The 15839-nt window shown below is 46.1% G+C and overlaps 1 protein-coding gene across 4 annotated transcripts in view; it reads right to left on the bottom strand.

Moving 5' to 3' along the window:
* AKAP8L (A-kinase anchoring protein 8 like) overlaps nucleotides 1-14387 on the bottom strand; it is a 28617-nt gene extending 14230 nt beyond the window's left edge. The window contains exons 1-8 of one of the 4 annotated variants that reach the window (XM_079770610.1): nucleotides 14283-14387; nucleotides 10687-10761; nucleotides 3167-3199; nucleotides 2848-2905; nucleotides 2665-2745; nucleotides 482-935; nucleotides 290-386; nucleotides 124-194 (exon numbers count right to left, since the gene is read on the bottom strand). In XM_079770610.1, coding sequence (XP_079626736.1) covers nucleotides 124-194; nucleotides 290-386; nucleotides 482-935; nucleotides 2665-2745; nucleotides 2848-2905; nucleotides 3167-3199; nucleotides 10687-10761; nucleotides 14283-14295 — 882 coding nt within the window. In that variant the 5' untranslated portion in view covers nucleotides 14296-14387. The other 3 variants (XM_079770609.1, XM_079770612.1, XM_079770611.1) reach the window with 3 other exon arrangements.
* Between the last annotated feature and the right edge of the window lie 1452 nt (nucleotides 14388-15839).

Below are 15839 nucleotides of genomic sequence, written 5' to 3'. Positions count from 1 at the left end.
GCATGCGTGCAGAGCTGCCTCAGGATGGCCTGTGAAAGCCCTCTTCTGTGGCTCAGGTGCCCAGGCAACCCACTCTTCACCGGCACTCCTGCAGACAGAGCACACAGGGCCAGAGCCACTTACCGCTCTGCAGCCCTTTTCCACAGCATCTGCACCTTCAGTGCCATCTGCAGCTTCTCCCTCGGTACCATCATCTGGAAGAGGAGACATGCTCAGCCCAGGAGCCCCATGGGGGAGGGGGGAGGGGGCAGGGGCAGGGGCAGGGGCAGCAGCCAGTGCCCTGGCTCACCATTGTCCGAGTCACTGTTGTCTGAGCAGTCCGTTCGGGAGGCTTTGCTGTCTGGCTCATCAGGACTGCCGCCCTGCTTTCTCTTCTTTTTCTTGGTCTAGGTCAGAAAGAAGGAGCCAGGTCAGGATAGATGGCTCCAGGCCCCTTCCTCCACCCACTCAAGAGCCAGAAGGGAAGGCCTCCTCTACTCACCCGGAAGTCAGCTGTGGTCCAGGTCTTCCAGGTCCGCCTCATCTGCTTCATGCCATTGCCAAACCCGAACCCAAAGCGGGAGCCGCCTGGGAAGGCACCCCCACCACGCATGCCCTGGAACATGCCATACTCCGGAATGATGTTCTGGGAGAAGAGGGAGGGCAGCCGGGAGGCACCAGGCATGCACTGGCCCCGGGCCCCCATGGGGTCTTCCCACATGCGCCCATAGCCTGAGGCCATTGGCCGGCTACTCCGGGAGTCCCGGGCCCAGCCCTGAGCCCGTGGGCCAAAGGTGTCGCCGCCACGCATGCGAAACTGGTCTCTGTAGGCATCGTACTGGCCCTCGTAGGCCATTTCCATCTCAGGGTCAAGTTCGCCATAATCGTAGCCCGACCGGTAAAGGTCACGCTCACTCAGGACAGCCCTCGAGTCACAGGCCTCGTAGGAATCATATCTGCAGAGGCAGGTGGCAAGCATCAGGGAGGGCCTCAGGTCCTGTTGCCTTTGCCTTCCCCCAAACCTCCCTCCAGCACCTACCCACCCTGCTGGAGAGGCTCAATGTTCAGAAATGCCAGGTAAAAGGCCTCTCAGGAGCAGAGTTCTAGGAACAGGAAGGGTCCCTCAGCTGGTATCCCCAAGCCTGCATGTGGACACTCACCAGCCTGGGGACCCTAAGGACTGATGACAGGAGGAGGGTCTCAGGGACAGAGACACCGGATAGCCCTCAACCCTTTGGAAGCACATGTACATGTCTGTGGTAGCCACAACACCAAGGCTGCTCCTTGGGAGGAATAGAGCCGAGCATCCCAACATCCTCCGGCACATTAACTGTCTGTCCAATGGGCTGATAATGCCAATAAGGAACCTGTGCTGATCTCATCCCACATGACTGGGGGAACCCCCAAAACCCTCCAAAGCCCCTTACCACCCAAAAGGAGAAGGGGTACAAAATGGAGAGTGTTTCCCAGGAAAAACGATGAGCTTGCCTAAGGACTAGAAAAAAATGCTCTATTACATCAACCTGGAGCCTGGGACAGGGGTGGGGATGGGGGCAGTTAGGGCACTGACCCTACACAGCAATAGGCCAAACCTGCCACAGGAGTTGACAAGGCACTGCAGAGAGCCATTCTAACTTCGGCTGCAACCAAAGCCCCACAGGCCCAGACCACCCCCACCACCCCCGGTCTCACAGGCACAGGAAGTGTTCACTGCTACACAACCTCAGCTCTAAGTACCATGGCTGTTGAGGGCAGGGGGGTGTGCCTGGGGTTCCTCCCACATTTTTACTTGCTACAAAGCCCATGCAAGCAAGTCCCTCTGCCTCCCAGTGGCTCTGGAGTTCTCTTGACCCCACCAGTGCCCAGCAAGGCCCCTACTTACTTTCTGCTCTCCCCATCTGTCAGCTGGAGCCATTAGGCTACTCCACTCCACCTTATACTAAAAATATGTGTGCCCGCCTCACTGAAGCCTCTTGGTAGGGCCCAAGAACTCCTGGACTAGCACCAGTTCAGACAGTAACAAATACCCATAGCACGATGCTGTGGAGTAGGGCAAGTCTGAGTGCCAGGCCCAGTTCCACCAGTTATTCCTGGGCACCTTCGAGCAATGGTGTGACCTGCTGTGCCTAATGTTCCCCACCTGCATAATGAGGACAGGGACAGTTCTTTGTAGGCCGCTTCCGAGGCTCAACAGGTGCACATCTGTCAGGTACTGAAAAGTGGCCAGGAAGTGTCCATATCTGCCCTGTTCTTTATGTGGGGATGGCCCAGTCTACTGTGGTGAACCCCAAAGGCTCATTTAACTCTTCATACTCAATCCCATCTGTCCTGCCCTGACGGCGGGTAGGATGCAGTCTCGTGCGAACTCCAAATGGTTGTCTCTAAAAGGAAGGGCCACTTAACACTGCTCCTAAGAGCCATTTGGAGGGTACAGTAAAATCAGCGGGGTCCAAGTTGCTCTTTCCCTTACAAGCTGGGGAGAGATTGGCCACCAGCCAGTAGGGGAGGGAGTAGGTAGGGGAGCAAAGCCAGATATGGTCAGTGCACTGGATCCCAGCAGAAAGCCCCAGGAACAGAGTAAGGAGGGAGGAAGCCGACAAGGAGGCTGTTGCGAGGGAGAAGCCAGCAGGCAGCAGACAGGGGCGCGCCTGCAGAGCCTCAGCCCCTAAGCAGGCACCTACTCACCTTTCTCCACCTGAGCCGTACACGCCTCCTTGTATCATGTCTGTCTCCAAGTGCGGCACCATATCTAAGCGCTGGTTAATTCTGGACAAAACGGAATCAGCACTGGTGCTACCCACAGCACTAGGGTTTGCGTTTGTGTCAGAGCTAGGCATTTCCCAAGAGTTTGAAGTGGCCATACCATACCCATAGTTGGTGGTGTTATCCTGGCCATAGCCATAGCCATAACCATAGTTATCGTAGCCTGTAACGAAGGAGATAGACAGAGATGGCTGGGGGGTGGGGAGAGGTGGGGACAGGGAAAAGAGAGGCAGAGACAGAAACAAGCACAGAAACAAGGACATTTTCTGTTGCAGCGACAATCTGGGACACTAGCCACCCAAGGAGTCCTTCTGTGAAGGAGCAGCCAGCCCAGAGCCCCCAAAGGCACCCATCCCACCCAGCAGAAACATACAACCAGTTCAATCCCAAGGGAGAAGACAGCAATCATGGAAATGATACTTGCCTCTGTTTGTCCCAGAGTTCCAAGTTCCATATCCTACAAAAAGCAAAAGGATAATTACGTCTTACAATATAATGAGAGTTTAATTCAGGAACAAACGAAGACAATACTTCCAGTATCTGACTGGATGCAAGAGACTGAACCTGCCCTTAACTGAGGAGTCTGGAGCTTGACAGAACCACATAAATGATCCAGGCCACTCGCTGCCCTGGTACTCCACCTTCTGTGGATCTGACCATCTGCTATTCAAGGAGTGTCCCCTTCAAAACACTCTCAGCTAAGGAATTTGACTCCTATACTCCCTTAAGGAGCCAAAATGAGAAGATTACACCAGTCCTGGCTAAGCACCAATTAGAGGAGAAGGAGAGTGGTTCCAGTGCCTCACACAGATCCTGCTGTATAAGAAGCTCAGCACTGAGTCCACATCCACGCTGAAGTCATGTCACTCAAATTGCACAACAAAGCCATCTGGATGGAGTAGAGAAGCTTACCACCCTAATCCTTCAAATGTCTGCCTTAACAGGAAGGGCCACTGAGCCCCTAAATTGTGTGAGCGTGTTGTGCTGGAACACATCAGCCAAGGGAAGGACAAGACACAACTTCAATCTGGATTATAAACTAAATATGCTCTGGAGTTTATCATAGTACACGAGAAAAATTCATTCCTTCTGGAACACAAAGCCACTTAGAACTGACAAAGTATGAAGCAGACATACTTCCTACCCAGGGGAATCCATGAGAACAAATAACCCAACTTCCCAATGTCTCTGGTGAATGCCCAGAGTCATCTCCTACTTCTGGTTCTCTCTGCCCTGCAGACAAGTCAAGCTCATTTCAGGGCAGGACCAAAGTTCAGTGAGATGGCAGCACGATAAATGGCAGAATCCAGCCATAGCAGAGCAAGAACACACACACTGAAAAGATGAACCAGGGAAAATGAGGGACAGGTCGAGATCCTCCTCAATACAGTGCACAAACAGGATGTGGAGGCATCAAAAACCAGCGAGGGTCTTTAGATGACCACTAAGTTTAATGAATGTGAGCATAAAAAAGCTTACAAATAAAAATCCTCTTCATCTGAGAAAACCAAAGGAGAGGCTTCTCATGCATTCATTTATTCAACATCTATCATCCTGAGCACACAGAGCAGACTGGCAGATCTGGGCACTGTTCAGGCCCGGGGCACTGCATGTTAAAGGAGTGAGACACTGCTAACTAGTGAGTAGTAATGGTCAGCTGGAAGTGGGAAATCATAAACAGAGTGACAGGTAAGAAGAAAGGCTGGCAGAGGCACACAAGGAATAAATGCACTTACCCCTGGCAGCTACAAGAGTCTGACCATGTGGCTGTTTGCACCAGGGACAGTGGACACTATTCACAAAAGGAGATGGGACTGGGAGCAGGGAGTCAAGGCAGACCCACCAGGGCTATGCTTGTGAGGCTAGAATATGGTCTCCTAGGGTTCAGCTGCTGAAGACCCACCGGAACATTTTGGAAGCACAAGTGAAGGAACCAGGAGTGGATACTGACTCGGTGAACACAAGCACAGGCTGCTATGATGGGCTCGGACAAGCACTCTCTATGTGCTATTGCTTCACCTGGAGCAACCCACACACTGATGGGCTCCCCAGCTGGGTCTACACTATGGCATTTGGAGACAACTCCCCCCCCCCCCCCCCCCCCCGCTGAGACTTGTCCCTTCCTAAAGAACACCCAAACTCACTTTCATCTCCAGAAAGGTTAAGACCATTGTTAACAAAGGGAATATTAAGAACTTTAAAAAAAAAGAAAAAGAAAAAAGGAGATGGTCATAGTAAGCAATACTTACAGAGCAAAAACAAATACTCAGTGAAATATCTCATGTAGGCATCAAAAAATCTATTAAGCTTTTTGTAGCACAAGGAAATGTGCTACAGTAAAAAAATAAAATAAAATAAAATAAAGCAGTATACATAATTCTATCCACCTATATAATTCAACTACCTAAGATAGGTATGCTGACAAATGTTAAACATTAAAGTGGTTGACTGTTTCTCAAAATGTTATTTAAACGTTGTTACACTATTCTTGCAATTTAAGCCAGAAGGAAAAATAAAACTGTCCCCATACTTTCACAACATTGATTATCTACATTTTAAAAATCTCAAGCAATCTACAAGTTACTAGAATAAGTGAACTTTGCAAGGTTTACTACAGGCAATATACCAAAATATAAAATAAAATAAATAGCCCAAACCGGTTTGGCTCAGTGGATAGAGCGTCGGCCTGCGGACTGAAGGGTCCCGGGTTCGATTCCGGGCAAAGGCATGTGCCTTGGTTGCGGGCACGTCCCCAGTGGGGGGTGTGCAGGAGGCAGCTGATCAATGTTTCTAACTCTCTATCCCTCTCCCTTCCTCTCTGTAAAAAATCAGTAAAATATGTAAAAAATAAAAAAATAAAATAAAAAATAAAATAAATAGCCCAATTTCTACATTTAAGCAATGAGTAACTGAAAATTTTAAAACCACTACTTACCTTAGCACTAAGAAATACTTAAGTGTAAACATAACAAAATATGTGAAGGATCTGTGTGTTGGAAACTACAAAACACTAATTAAAGAAATCTAAGGTCTAAATAAATGGAGTATTAAGGATCAAAAAATTTAATATTGTTAAGATGTTAATTCTCCCAAACTAATATATAGATTCAAGACCATCCACTCAAAATCTCATCAGGTATTTTTATAGAAATGGATAAACTAACCCTAAAATGTATATGCAAAAGCAAAGGAAATAAAATATCCAAGTCAATTCTGGAAAAACAAGACATACTATACAGTAAACAAGACAGTTTGGTATTGGAGGAAATTTAGACGTACAAATCAACGGAGCAGAATTAGACTCCAGTTACAGACCCACACATATATATGTTCAATTGATTTTCAACGAAAGTAAAAAACAATCTTCAGCTATACTGCACACCTTGTAGAAATATTAACTCAAAATGGATCACAAAATAAATGGAAAACATAAAACTATGGGAGGCTACTCAAGGCTGAACACAGTCTGCTAGCAGAGGTGGGTCTCTGGAGGCTTTCAGTCTTTGCCTGATCCAATTAGTCAGAAACAGCACCTGACACTGTCCTGCTCTAGAGATTGGGAGGCATAGCAGATCTACCTAATACATAGTCACAAACCCAAACAGACAGACAAAAGGGAGACAAAAATACAATTCCAGATGAAAGAACAAGAGAATTATCCAGAAGAGCTAAGTGAAATGGAGAAATTTATCAGACACAGAGTTCAGAATAATGATGGCAAAGATGCTCAACGCATGAGAAAATACCTAGCAACTATGAAGAATGACATAGCACTAATAAAGAACACAGTGGAAGGAATACACAGCAGATTAGGGCAAGCTGAGGAACAGAGCAGTAAATTAGAAAACAGGGTAGAAAAAAAATCTCTCAGAGAACCAAAAAGAAAAAAACAATAAAAAACCAGGACAGTTTAAGAGAACTGTGGGACAACATGAAATGTAACCATGTTTGCATAATAGGTATGCCAGAAGGAGAAGAAAGTGAGCAAGGGATAGTGAATGTGTTTGAAGAAATTATGGCAGAACACTTTCCTAGCCTGGTGAAGGAAAAACTCACACAAGTCCAGGAGGCACAGAGAGTACCAAGCAAGAAGAACCCACACAGGCCCATACCCAGACACATGGTAATTAAAATGACAAAAATTAAAGACAAAAAGAGAATCTTAAAAGGCAGGAAAAGAAAAGTAATTTATTACCTACAAAGGAGTTCCCATAGACTATCAGCTGATTTCTCATCAGAAACTCTACAGGCCAGAAGGGATGGCATGAAATACTCAACATAATGAAAAGCAAGGATCTGAAACCAAGGTTACTATATCCAGCAAGGCTATCATTCAAAATAGGTAGTAAAATAAAGAGCTTCCCAGACCAAAAAAAAAAGGCTAGCATTGCAAGAAATGCTAAAGGGCCCAGCCAGCATGGCTCAGTGGTTGAGCATTGAACTATGAACCAGGAGGTCAGAGTTTAATTCCCAGTCAGGACACATGCCCGGGTTGCAGGCTTAATCCGCAGAAGGCATGCAGGAGGCAGCTGATCCATGATTCTCTCTCATCATTGATGTTTCTATCTCTCTCTCCCTCTCCCTTCCTCTCTGAAATCAATAAAAATATATTTTTAAAAAACACCACAAACTTTGCTTCTAAAAAAAAAAAAAAGAAAGAAATGCTAACAGGACTGCTGTAATGAGAAGAAAGAAATAGAGAAACATAGGCATACAGAATTAAAATGGCAATAAATAAGTACCTATCTATAATAATAAAAGCATAATATGCTAATTAGACCAGACGAAACTGGGACTGTGAGGGAAGCCCGGGTCCCAGGTGCCAGAGGGAGGCCAGTGCCGGTTGCCAGGGGAAGGAAGGCCTATTCTTGCACGAATTTTGTACATCAGGCCTCTAGTTAATAATATCCTTAAATGTAAATGGATGAAATGCTCCAATCAAAAGACATAGGGTAGCTGTATGGCTATAAAAACATGACCCAGTTATATGCTGTCTACAAGAGACCCACCTCAGAACAAGAGTCTCACACAGGATGAGAGTAAAGGGATGGAAAGAAATTTTCCACGCAAATAGAAAAAAAGAAAGCTGGGTGGCAATACTCATGTCTGACAAAATACACTTCAAAACGAAGGCCATCACAAGAGACAATAAAGGTCACGACACAATACTAAACAGATCAATCCAACAAGAGAATATAACCCTGGTAAATATATATGTACCCAATATAGGAGCACCTAAATATATAAAAAACTTCTAGAGGACTTTAAGGGAGAGGTCGACAACAATACATAATAAAGGTCATATATGACAAACCTACAGTGAACATCATACTCAATGGGCAAAAATTAAAACCATTTCCCCAAAGAACAAGACAGGGATGTCCCCTTTCACCACTCTTATGAACATAGTACTTGAAGTCCTAGCCATAGCAATCAAACAAGAAGAAATAAAAGGCATCCAAATTGAAAAGGAGGAAGTAAAGATCTCTCCTAAGACTCCACCAAAAATCTACTAGATTTAATAAATGAATTGGACAATATAGCAGAATACAAAATTAACACCCAAAAATCGATGGCTTTTTTATACACCACTAATGAGAGAGAAACTCAACAAATAATCCCACTTACCATTGCAACAAAAAAATTAAGACAGTTAGGAATAAACTTAACCAAGGAAGTTAAACTTGTACTTGGAAAACTACATGAGGTTGAAAAGAGATAGAGGAAGATATAAACACATGGAAGAATATACCATGTTCATGGATTGGTAGAATTAATATCATTAAAATGTTCATACTGCCCAAGGCAATCTACAGATTCAATGCAATCCCTATTAAAATACCAACAGCATATTTCACAGATCTATAACAAATATTCCAAAAATTTATATGGAACCAAAAAAGACACCAAATAGCCGCAGGGAGTGGGGACAGGATAGAAGTGGAGAATGGGGGAAAGAGAGGGGACATATATAATACTTCCAACAATAAAGAAACATAAAACTATGAAGCACCTAAAAGAAAACTTAGGGCTCTGGACAGCGTGGGTTGGTTGGTTGGTTGGAGCATCATCCCATGCACAAGAAGGTTGCGGGTTTGATTCACAGTCAAGGGCACATACCTAAGTTGCAGGTTCAATCCCTGGTTGGGGCGTGTTTAGGAGGCAACCGATAAATGTGTCTCTCTCATATTGATGTTTTTCCTTCTCTCTCTCCCTTCCTCCCTCCCTCTCTCTCTCTCTCTTTTTTTTTGGTTAAATATATTTTTATTGATTTCAGAGAGGAAGGGAGAGGGGAGAGAGAAATAGAAACATCAATGATGACAGAGAATCACTGATTGGCTGCCTCCTGCATGCCCCCTACTGGGGATAGAGCTCGCAACCTGAGCATGTGGCCTTGACGAGAATGGAACCTGGGACCTTTTAGTCCGTAGGCCGACACTCTATCCACTGAGCCAAACCAGCTAGGGTCTTCCGCCCTCTCTTAAAAAAAACCCCACAAACCTAGTTTTGCCATGGCCAGTGTGGCTCAGTTGTTTGCCATACCGTGCACTGAAAGGTGCCCGTTCAATTCCGGTCAGGGCACATACCCAGGTTTCGGGTTCGATCCCCGGTCAGGGTACATACGGGATGCAATCATTGATGTTCTCTCTCACATCGATGTTTATGTCTCTCTCTCCCCTCTCTAAAATAAAAACATATTTTAAAAAAGAAAAAACTTAGAAAGAAAATATTTGTAACATTGGGTTAGGCATAAATTTCTTAGATACCATAAATTTCTTGTGATTCCAAAATCACAATCTATTAAAGACTGATAACTTGGACTTCATCAAAATGAAGAACTTGTATTCTTCAAAAAACACTTGACAGGAGAATAAAGAGACAAGCCACAGTCTTGGAGAAAATATTTGCAAATGGCACATCTTATAAAATGCTTATACCCAGAATATGTAAACCAGAGGGAAAACAATTCAAAAAAGATATGCAATTTGGTACTATGTTTGGATAAAAGAAGTGAGGCAAGGAGGGCAGGAGAGGGAAGCCATGCAAACCAAGTTCTTCCTCATTTATGAAATACCTGATAACTCCTTACTCAATTTCAAAACATTTTAAGTCTCTCTCCTGCAGGGACTAGCTGCTAATACTTCAGGTAGCTTACTATGTCCATTTACTCAGTGACTCCTGAGGGAATGTCACCATGTAGGCTCAATCTTTCCCCAGACCTTAGTAGTAAAACAAACTACCCATCTCAGCAACCAAGACTTTATCCTTATTAATTCCAAAGAGGGTTCTTTGTCAACAGACACTTAGCGTCAGAGAACTCCATATGGAAAGACCAGCTTTATCCGTAGTTACAAATGCCGAAGCATGCTGACAGAATATCTATGGACCCTGTTGGCTGATTACTTCTGAATTAAATTTAGTGTGTCTGTCCACATTTGAAAAATCAGAGATTTTCCCTCAACCATACATGTGAGGTACTGCCTGGCTTGAAATGGCCTGAACCACCAAATTCAGACAGGCAGCCTCTCTGGCACAGTGGACCCATACACTACGTTGGGGCTAAGTTAATGGCTTGGTTTCTGTTCATTCCAATCCTTTTGACTTTAATTAGCCACTTCCCTTCGCAGACCCTCAAGAAGATTTTCTGAAGCCAGAGGTTTGTCACAGACTTCTAACAAAAAGTTAAAGGGTCAAAGGAACCAATCATTTCTAGCCCCAAGATTTCCAACTTGTTCAATAACACAGACATCTCTCCCATAATTGCCTCCAAGGGGGGAGTGCCAGCTACTCTAACACCCCACCACACCATTTTATAAAAGTTTGGATTTAGAAAAGCAAGACAGGGAGACATCAAGGTCAAAGGCAACTAACAAGACACCAGACTGCTCTGGTACTAGGAGAAGGCAGAGCACTCACCCTCTGTTCCCAGGGGCCCACACTTACCATAATCACAGGTGGGCTGAACACTGGTGTCTGAGAACGTTGACTGCAAAGTGGTTTCAGATCCCTGGACAAAGCCTAAACATATGCACAGCATGGTTAATTTCCCAAAACAAGCCATCTGCCAATGACCTAAAACTACTATTTAGTATAGACTGGTAGGCCTGACCCTCATTGGAAAGCCTAAACTCTAGCTTCTGAACACTTTAATTATACCCCAGAACATATTAACCAATGGAAAGGCAGGCTATGTTTAACTTGCTACACCAAAAGAATTGGATAAAAATTTTCAAATTTTCAAATAATTTTTAAACCAGTAACTCAAATGAGTACCCAAATTACCATTCAGCTAAATGAGAAAAATACTTGTATCAAATATCTAACCACTGCCCTGGCCGGCTTGGCTCAGTGGATAGAGCGTCAGCCTGCGGACTGAAGGGTCCCAGGTTCAATTCCAGCCAAGGGCACATGCCTGGGTTGCGGGCTCGATCCCCAGTGGGGAACGTGCAGGAGGCAGCTGATCAATGATTCTCTCTCATCATTGATGTTTCTATCTCTCTCTCCCTCTCCCTTCCTTTCTGAAATCAATAAAGAAATATATTTTAAAACAAAATGTTTTAATGATTTACCCATAGCACTGAAATTATGACAGATACCATAAGAGGTAACATTTGCCTACTCCCATCAGAGCCAACTCATGACCTAAAAATAAAAACCAGCACCTCCAATAACAAAAGCATACATCAAGTGCCCTTCTGGGGTGAGCATTCACATATTTGTTGATGGTTTCTCTAGTTCATCTCTTAAAGACCCCAGCAACAAAGATAACAGCAACAGCAGCAAGTATTTTCCCCGAAGGGTGCTAAGAGCTTTCCCGGCATTATTTCATTTTGTCCTCACCACAGCCAACAAAGGGGACAGGGCCAAGATCCCTCAAATGTGGTACAACACTCATTTGGGGACAAAAATTACCTGTGAGGGCAATGACGGTCTTTCTTTACCCCACTTGGTATAGAAATAATGCATTTAATTACTGGGTGCTAGCCCACATCCTGGTGGAGGTTGTGGAATGTCCTCTCAAGCTAGAATTTTGCAAAAATGACTGAATACGACTTCTGAGACTTCCGTCTTGTTCTCCCTTAGCTCATTCACTCAAGGGAAAACTAGCCACCATGGTGGGGGACCCTTTAGTAGGACTGTGGAGAGGTCCACCTGGTGAGGAACCAACAGCCAGCACCAACCTAACCAGCCAGGAGAGTTTAAGTCGCCTTGGAGGTGAGTCCTTCAGCACCAGTCAAGCCTCGAGGTGACTACAGTCCAGACTAACATAAAAAATGTAACCTCATGAGAGATCCCAAGCCAGAACCATCCAGCTAAACTATTTGTGTATTCCTCACACACAATAACTGTGAGATAATAAAGATTCCTATTAAAAATTTGGTATCATTTAAGACCTGATGTTGGATTTTTCTACCCTATGTTTCCATTACTTTCATCTTTCCTCTCAGTGCAGAGATAAAGACTCCTTTCCCAAGTACACATAAACTAAGTTCAAAAGCTGGACAAGTTATCAGAAAGATAAATTATTTTAATCACATTCTAGAAGTAAGAGGGGTAACATTTGCTTAGGCCTCCAGAACTTCTCCTTAAGGGCAAACAGTTGTCTGAGATAGGATTAAAATGCCTCTGACTTTAGTGGTCAGCTTTTTAAAAGTGAGAAGCATAAAGCTATTGTGGTTTTCAGCTGATCAAGACCAAGAACAAACTAATAATTACCTCATTAGCTTCACTAGCTCAGTACCCACTCCAACACAGAATCAGAGCCCACAAGATCTGGAGTTAAAATTCAGATGTGGCCAATCAGTGACCTCTCCAACTCCGTGTCCTTGTCTACAAATGTAAATCTCCATTTTTAACTTCCCCACAGCACCTAATCACTCATGTTCTGGTTTCCTCAGCAGTCTTGCCCCTAACCACCACAGAACTGTCTTCCAGGTCACACTAAGATTTAGTGAAAAGGATTACATCTAAGTTACAGAGATGTCAGTAACAACCCTACTGACTTTCCTCCTGAACCAGGAAAGCTACACAAATGCTAGGACAGGGCTGCCCAATCCTGGCATCACTGATTTCCAAGCCAGATAATGCTTTGTGGTGGGGCCCATCTTGTGTACTGCACAATGGTTAGCAGCATTCCTGGTCTCTATACACTGGATGACAGTAGCACCCCCTTCCACCAGACAAGACAACCCAAAGTATCTCCAGATATTGCCAAATGTCCCCTGGGGGGGTAGAATCAGCCCTGGTTGAAAACCACTGGGCCAAGGGATGACTGCTTGGGGTTCTTGCCAAACTCTTGACCTGGGGGCCAGAGGAGGGAGGCCTGGCAACACCTCCTTGCCAGGCCAACCTAAAGCAGCCTACCAAGGAGCCCCAGAGGCTCAGGTTCCATTCTTAGTCCCCAACATTCCACAGTAGAATGCTGGTTACCAGGCAACCACACATGCTCAGCCTAACACTCCCCTCAAAGGGGGAGGAGGCCTAGTCCATGGCTCCTGGTTGAGCAGCCTCGGTGATTACTACCAAGACAAACCCAGCTGTCCAATTCATCCACGGATGATTTACAATTGCCATGCAAGCATATCACAGCCTTCCCCCCGCCCCCGCCATCTCATCATCCACCCTCCCTTTTGCTCAAGCCCCACTGGCCTCCCAGGCAGAACTTCTAAGGAGCCAAGCAGCTACTAGCCCCTAGGTCAGATATTCTTAATTCCCTTACTCTATTCTGGCTTCTGCTCAAATGTCACCTCTTTAGCTGTCTCCAACCACCCCACGTAATAGAACAACTCCCTCGGGGGGTACTGACCACCCCAGCACACAGCCCATATTCATTTGTTTGCTTGTTGTGGTCTGCCCCGCCCTGTAACTGCTTGAGGAATTCTTGCCGTATTCCTGTTGCCTATTCAGCACCTGACACGATGAATCTGACAGATGGTGAATGAATTACCATGGAAATGAGCCATTCCAGGCAAGGCTCAAGCTCAGGCCCTCAGGACCCAAGGTACCCTGCTCAGTCCACACCTTCCAAATATCTACTGCTCGCCCCGGGGCCTGGAGCGTCTCCCAGCCCGGGGCTGGCAAGGGGCAGGAGGAGCTGCGACATCTTTCAGGGACACTGAGCGTGGGGGGTTGGGGGGCCGGTGAGGCAATGGCGACGGCAGCCGAGCCCGCTGACGGATCAGAAGGGCCGAAGCCTGAGAAAGGGCGACCTGAGGCTGCGAGGTCCGAAAAGTCCAGGCTAGTGGCGGAGGTGGTGGGAGAAAAGACCTCGGGCCCCGAGGCCGGAGCTCGCGGACACAGGCGACAGAAGCCAAAATCTCGGGCGACCGAGAGCCAGAGCACGAAGGTGCAAGCACAGAGCACCGAGGAGCCGAAGCTTGAGGGGCGCGAACCTGAGAGGACCCGTCCGCGGCGCCATTTTGTGACCGCAGAGAGAGCAGTATCCCGGCCCTGGGGGAGGCGCGGGCGAGCCTGGAGCGGCCTTGGCACGTCCTCGTCCCTACCCACCCGGGCCTGACTCCTGACCCTGCCGGGCTCACCTGTGTAGCTCATGGCAGCGGCGTACACTGTGCCTGAGAACCCCGCCAGGTGCCCCGCACGTCAGACGCGGAGATTGCCGTGACAATCCCCCGGGCTCTTTCTACATATAACGGAGCCCCGCCTCCCGACCGCATTGGTTCACGCCCAGCTCTGACTTCACGTCTATTAGGCTACGATGCTGTCTCTTTCAGGGTAGCTTCATACTAATGGTTGAGGCTGTTGCCAATCTCACGAGAGCCCCGCCCTGCTCCCGCCTTTCGTGATTTCAAGCCTGCGGTGATTGGTTAAAAATAACCCGTAGAGTTCGGAGGGGCGGAGCTATGTACTACGGAAAGACCCGAGGCTCAAGCGCGGCCGGGTGGGTGGAGGGTCTGTGACCTGGAGGCCCGCCAGAGGGAGCTGGGTCTACAGCGAAGGGCACCGCTGGAATTGCGGCTCTCTCACCGGGTGCTGTGCCAACGTGGACTGTTTCTAACATCTCTGGCCTTCAGCTCCAAAATGAGCGCGGTAAAGCCATATTGGAATGAAAATTACAACTAAGCGCCAAACAAGATGCTGGGCACAGGTTCAAACATGTGAGGTAATATATATAAAGCAATCACTCCAGTGCTGGGTGTACTAATTGTTACGTTTTGTTATCAATGGTTACATAAAAATAACAAACATATTTATATAGCATGTTTATATTATATATGTAATAAATGTAATTTATTATCTGGAATGTTTCCTCACACCTGCAAAGACCTTGTTTTTTGAATTCTCATTTAAAAGAAAACAGAGACTTGGAATTCATGACTTGCTCAAAGTCCTTGATGCTTAAGTGCTAAAGCTGGAATGACCCACTAAAATCTTCTTGGTCCTTCTGGACTTGAGAGATCCTGCAGTGGCCCAGCCAGGTTCCAGCCCTGTCCTCAGCACCCTGACTGGCTATGTGCAATCCAGTGTCAGAGGCATCTCATCATTTCTAAGACATTATTTGGCAGAGCTGCAGACACTTAAAATGGTACTTAACATGTTTGTGAAAATTCATCAAGCTACACAATTGACTTGTACACTTTTCTGTCATAATTCAGATGGGGAAGAGGGGGTGAAGAGTTTATAACTGAAGAGATTGGTCATGAGTTAATAATCGATGAGTAGATGAGGGTTCACTGTAGGGTTGGAATTCTCCATAAAATTTTAGTGAAACTACTCCTTCCCACACACACACACAAATGGGGCTTCTGCAGAACTTGCTGTCATGTGGGGCAAGAAACTCCTAATGTAAAGCATGTAAAACTCTGATCAATGTGCATTCCAGCTTTGGGACTCGGCTTATTTGTGTCACCCTCAGGGATACCTGCCTGCCTGTCCTCCAAAGCAGTCCCCTGGACACTTCTCCTTCATAGCACCTACCACAGCCATCGTTTTATCCTCACGTGATGATTTTGTTAATAAATTCAACCCTCTACCTCAGAGTGAGTCAAAATGACTTAAGGGATGTGCTCAGCTGTTTTAGGAAAAGATCCCTCTGTGGTAAGAACTATATGTGACCCATTCAAGGACTCACACAGCTA

The sequence above is a fragment of the Cnephaeus nilssonii genome (assembly GCF_951640355.1).
Source record: "Cnephaeus nilssonii genome assembly, chromosome: 5".
Taxonomy (NCBI): Eukaryota; Metazoa; Chordata; class Mammalia; order Chiroptera; family Vespertilionidae; genus Cnephaeus; species Cnephaeus nilssonii.
This window is presented reverse-complemented; position numbering and strand designations above follow the sequence as displayed.